This window comes from Siphateles boraxobius, unplaced genomic scaffold, assembly GCF_051911475.1.
Source record: "Siphateles boraxobius isolate OS27281-9 unplaced genomic scaffold, OSU_SipBor_1 19, whole genome shotgun sequence".
Classification (NCBI taxonomy): Eukaryota; Metazoa; Chordata; class Actinopteri; order Cypriniformes; family Leuciscidae; genus Siphateles; species Siphateles boraxobius.
The window spans coordinates 26,603,148-26,609,286 of NW_027508799.1; the positions used below are offsets into that span (position 1 = coordinate 26,603,148).

The 6,139-nt window shown below is 38.2% G+C and overlaps 1 protein-coding gene across 1 annotated transcript; it reads left to right on the plus strand.

Annotated features, from left to right (window-relative positions):
* The first annotated feature begins 1,172 nt into the window (after positions 1-1,172).
* On the plus strand, positions 1,173-4,091 carry LOC143742006 (toll-like receptor 1). The gene is made up of 2 exons (XM_077234630.1): positions 1,173-1,292; positions 1,613-4,091. Exon 2 carries the CDS (start codon positions 1,614-1,616, stop codon positions 4,050-4,052), a length of 2,439 nt encoding a protein of 812 aa, XP_077090745.1. The 5' UTR covers positions 1,173-1,292; position 1,613; the 3' UTR covers positions 4,053-4,091.
* The last annotated feature ends 2,048 nt before the right edge of the window (positions 4,092-6,139 follow it).

A 6,139-nucleotide genomic window follows, 5' to 3' on the forward strand; every position in this document is an offset into this window, starting at 1 on the left:
AACATTTTCAATAAAATTGATCAAATATGTATACACAGTATATGAAAAAGATACGACAGACTAGAAATTAGAGAGGACTGACTGAAAGTCTTGCAACTACAGTACAGCTCTAAGATTTAAAACGGGTTTCAAAGTGCAAGTTCTTTCTTGAAAACGAAAGGAAATACTTGAAAAGTATTGTCTCTGGTTAAACCAAAAAGGTGACGTCATGCACATGCATGTTATGTGTTCAGTCTAAAGACGAGTAGTGTTTCTTCACAAAGTGACATCGCCAACTACTGGCTGACTACATGCATAATTCAGCGGTTTTAGTCGTTTTCGCGGATCCGTGTGAACGGGGATGGGTTTGATAACGATTTCTGCACACGAAAAACAAAAATATTTTTAATTTTTATTGATTAAATCGGACACCTGTTGATCGTTTGTTTGGATATTTAAGCTCTGTGTTTCTTTCAGTTCATGGTCTGTTCTCGTGCAATTATACTGGTTGATCTGTTCATGTTTTTTTAGTCTGAGTGTTCCAAGTGTTTTGTTCCTTTGAGTTCTTGTTTAATAAAATCAACTGCTGCATTTAGATCCATCTCTTTACTTTACAGGTGTACTCGAAAAATTAGAATATCCTGCAAAAGTTATAATTTTGATGATTATGGATTACAGCTTATGAAAACCCCAAATTCAAAATCTCAGAAAATTAGAATATTACATGAAATCAATAAAAAAAAGGATTTTAAATGTAGAATAATATATATCATCCATATGTAATAACCATAAATAATAATTATATAATCATCCATATGTATATAGTTATATATACTAAATATATTAGTTTCACCTTTTGTTTTGAACTTTTGCACAATATTCAAATTTTCCGAGTTTCACCTGTACTGTTTGTCTTTCACTCTATCCTGAAATGGTAAGCAGAACTATACCGTGCAGTTTGTGTCGTGCATTAGCTCTACCTTTTTTTACTTTCAGTACTTAGCTTCTTGTGTAATGCAGTTAAACACATAACAGTACTGCCATTAAATATTAAATGTTCCTTCATTTTTACTAGCATATGTGATTATTGCACTTTTACCCAAATAAGGTTTTTCCTCTGGGCATTTAGGGAAGTTCAGTGTTGTGCATTTAGAGAAGTTCAAGTACTAATGAAAATGCCATTGTGTATTTTTTTATGTGGTTAATACCATGAGTGTCATATAATAATGCGCACAGCAGAGATCAAGCTGTAAATGGACAGTAGGAAAAACATAACATTCTTTCTTGACTTATTTCCTCGTTTCATATCAAAGGTAAATGACCATTTATTCATTTTTTTTCTTGTCAAAGCAGATGTTTAATATTGATTTAATATTTTATTGGTGTTATATGTAAAAATAAGTACATTACGAAAACAAGGAAATTGTAAAATATTTTATTCTATTATTTAATTTAATTTTAATTATGTGTATTTTTAACATATTTTATACTTAATATAATTATATTTTATTCTATTATATTATTGTGTGTGTGTTCATTCAGTTTAACATCTAACAAAATAAATCTATGCAAATTTCATTAATCCGATGAGTATTATTTAAAATTGAACACATAAATATTTTTATTTTCACAGGATGTCTTCCATCGTCTGGCCTGTTGTTATCTCATATCTCTTAGTTCTTCCGTTTAAAGCACATGGTGAACATTTCGGATATTGTTCCACTGAACACACCAAAGATCTTTCCAATAATAATCTAACAAGGATACCATCACATTTATCAAACAACATAGAGTACTTAGATGTGTCGCACAACAACATCTCCAGCATTGTTCATGGCGACCTGTCTGTTTTAACCCATCTCTGCTTTCTGAAAATCACACACTGTGGACTTCAACACATCTCCCCTGATGCCTTCCACAGCAACTCTGAAATCAAAGTTCTGAACATCTCCTACAACCATCTGACCATCATTCCAAATTTGCATTTGCCCCAGCTAAGGATCCTAGACCTTTCCAGAAATCCATTTCCCAACTATGGGCTTCCACACTCATTTAGTAACTTAAATTATCTTACCAGCCTTGCGATTGGTAGTCCAGATGCTACTTCTGTTAAAGTGGAAGACTTTGTTCCTCTTCGAAACATCCGTTTGAAAAAAATCATATTTGGAGATGAAACGGAATTGCAAAACTATGAAAAGGGCGTTTTTTCGCAACTCAAATCATTACAGGAAATTATACTGAAAGTGACTTTTTGTCAACGTTTTGACATTTTCAAAGACATGATTATAGATTTTGACCAAACCCAAACTAAAAAAATTCAGCTCATTAAGTTATTTCCAGACCAGTGTAGCATAACGACTGACCCATTTGATGCTTTTAAAGATTTGCGTGTCCTCAGTAACTTAAGCATTGTAGACACCTGGATAAACAGCTCTGTGATGGTCAAACTGTTCAAAAATGTTTGGAAATCATCTTTTGAAGAAATTGCCTTTTTAAACATCACATACAATGAGGACACTCCTGAAGGCTTCCAGCTACCGATGCAGAATCACACCATGAATCTACGAGCATTCATACTCGATGGTGTGCATCACCATCAGTACCACTACCCCACTTTTAACATGAGCATGGAACTAATCAACCAACTAACCTACCTGAAATTCTCTGGTACTGGAATGAATATTCTACCATGTAATCTAATTTCAGCCATAAAGTCACTGCAAGTCTTGGACCTGTCAAACAACCTCTTGGATGACAGCGGCTTCTGGTGGAGCGGCTGTTCATCACACAAAGTGTTTCCAGCCTTGAGGAAACTCTCGCTAAGCCATAACCGTTTCAACGACCTCGCCGAGATTTCCAATAACGTCAATGATATGAAGTTCTTAGAGTCTCTTGACTTGAGTTTCAACTCTATTTCCATAGGCAAGCCGTGTTCTTGGCCGTCCCACCTGACTGAACTGAATCTCAGCCACAACAATCTAGGAAATGATGTGTTTCGCTTCTTATCACCACACTTCCAAAAAATAGACCTCTCGAAAACAGGATTAAGTGTCATTCCTTTAAATACTATATCATTGCTTCCCAAACTAACCTACCTCTACCTGAGCTTTAACAGCATACAGGTCATCCCGGCAGATATTCGGGCTCCTGCGTTAGTAAGCCTGTACATTGACCAGAACGCAATTACTTTTATTAGCCAGAAAACAATGGAAGGTCTTCCCAAGCTGAAGACTTTAAAAGCCGGCCACAATCCATTTAGCTGTGATTGCGATTCCTTTTGGTTCATGACGGAGCTGAATAAGTCACTTCTCCTAGATTGGCCACTGGGTTACGCTTGCAGCACCCCACCATCGTTTTCCGGAAGGCGTTTGGGGACGTATGAGTTTGGTTGGCTGTCCTGTCAACCGGGCTTGCAGACTGCTGTGGTTCTGCCGGTGTTATTTGTGGTAGGAGCTGCTCTGGCCGTCACTGTTTATGCTTGTGATGGTGTCTGGTACACCAAAATGCTTTGGGTGTGGATACGAATGAAGAGAAGAGGCTCCAGGAGGGCTAATCGATTGCTCAATGCCACCTTCCGCTACCATGCCTTCATTTCCTACAGCCAGCATGACTCAGTCTGGGTGGGCTCTCAGCTGGTACCTGAATTAGAAAAGTCAGGCCTGTCTCTTTGCGTCCATGAGAGAGATTTTGAACCTGGGAAGTGGATTGTGGACAATATAATCCAGTGTGTGGAGGACAGCTACAAGAGCCTCTTCATCCTGTCCAAAAACTTTGTGCAAAGCGAATGGTGCAACTATGAACTGTTCTTTGCCCAGCACAGGGCCATCAGTGTGAATGATGACTCGCTGGTCTTCGTTCTTTTGGAGCCCATACCGTCAGACTCTCTGCCCAAGAAGTTTCTAAAGTTAAGAACGCTGCTAAGGCAGAAAACATACTTGGAGTGGCCCGCAGATGAACACAAGCAGCGAGTATTTTGGTGTAATCTTAGAGCTATTCTGCAGACCGTGAACCAGAGTAAGATTTTAAAGGATGTGGCCACTGACATATGTCCTCTGCTGCCTGTTAAAGAATGAAGATCTGTTTGTCTGAATAAATGTGTGATTTTTAAAAAAGATCCATTTATCGTTTGGATATTCTCATTTCTTTTTAAACTATTAATGTGTTCTTTGTTTAGACTCGGAGCCAACCCTGATATGTACAACATGAAATGTTTTTTTCTAAAAGTCTTGGCCTGTGTCTCCACCTACTGTTGAACTTCAGAAATGGTACAGACTTGTATTAAGACTTGTCCTCTTTAAGGACAATGATTTGCAAGTGTTCAATACTAATCCTTTGAATGTAGACTGAACTAAATATTTCACCAGTAATTATATATATATATATATATATATATATATATTACACAGTTATTGTTATTATTTGTATTATTATTTGGGGGGGGGGGGGGTGAATAGTTTTATGTAAAGTATGCACATATAACTGACAATTTTGAAACAACAATTCATAAAACAGCAAAAGTGTACAATGCTTTTTATTTGCAAACAAATATTGCAATTAATAAATGTTGCAAATGTATACAATTTAAAACACGTGCGATTTTGCTCTGACAAAGTAGCAACGTTATCCAGTAAAACAATTATGAAACATAGTTCATGAAACAAGAAAGGTGTGAAAGGTAATGCATATGAATTCATTTTATTTGCAAACAAATATTACAATGAATAAACTGCACAAATGTGTTAAATTTAAAACACATGTGACAACTCGCTGCAATAAAGCAGCAGAGTTAAACAGTATAACAATATTGAAACATCAATTCATTAAAAAAACAGTAAAAGAATAATAGGTCATTTAAATATATAGGTCCTTCTCAAAAAATTAGCATATTGTGATAAAGTTCATTATTTTCCATAATGTAATGATAAAAATTAAACTTTCATATATTTTAGATTCATTGCACACCAACTGAAATGTTTCAGGTCTTTTATTGTTTTAATACTGATGATTTTGACACACAGCTCATGAAAACCCATAAATCCTATCTCAAAAAATTAGCATATCGTGAAAAGGGTCTCTAAACGAGCTATTAACCTAATCATCTGAATCAACTAATTAACTCTAAACACCTGCAAAAGATTCCTGAGACTTTTAAAAACTCCCAGCCTGTTTCATTACTCAAAACCGCAATCATGGGTAAGACTGCCGACCTGACTGCTGTCCAGAAGGCCATCATTGACACCCTCAAGCAAGAGGGTAAGACACAGAAAGAAATTTCTGAACAAATAGGCTGTTCCCAGAGTGCTGTATCAAGGCACCTCAGTGGGAAGTCTGTGGGAAGGAAAAAGTGTGGCAAAAAACGCTGCACAACGAGAAGAGGTGACCGGACCCTGAGGAAGATTGTGGAGAAGGACCGATTCCAGACCTTGGGGGACCTGCGGAAGCAGTGGACTGAGTCTGGAGTAGAAACATCCAGAGCCACCATGCACAGGCGTGAGCAGGAAATGGGCTACAGGTGCCGCATTCCCCAGGTCAAGCCACTTTTGAACTAGAAACAGCGGCAGAAGCGCCTGACCTGGGCTACAGAGAAGCAGCACTGGACTGTTGCTAGGTGGTCCAAAGTACTTTTTGGATGTCATTCGGAAATCAAGGTGCCAGAGTCTGGAGGAAGACTGGGGAGAAGGAAATGCCAAAATGCCTGAAGTCCAGTGTCAAGTACCCACAGTCAGTGATGGTCTGGGGTGCCATGTCAGCTGCTGGTGTTGGTCCACTGTGTTTTATCAAGGGCAGGGTCAATGCAGCTAGCTATCAGGAGATTTTGGAGCACTTCATGCTTCCATCTGCTGAAAAGCTTTATGGAGATGAAGATTACATTTTTCAGCACGACCTGGCACCTGCTCACAGTGCCAAAACCACTGGTAAATGGTTTACTGACCATGGTATTACTGTGCTCAATTGACGTGCCATAGAGAATCTGTGGGATATTGTGAAGAGAAAGTTGAGAGACGCAAGACCCAACACTCTGGATGAGCTTAAGGCCGCTATCGAAGCCTCCTGGGCCTCCATAACACCTCAGCAGTGCCACAGGCTGATTGCCTCCATGCCACGCCGCATTGAAGCAGTCATTTCTGCAAAAGGATTCCCGACCAAGTATTGAGTGCAA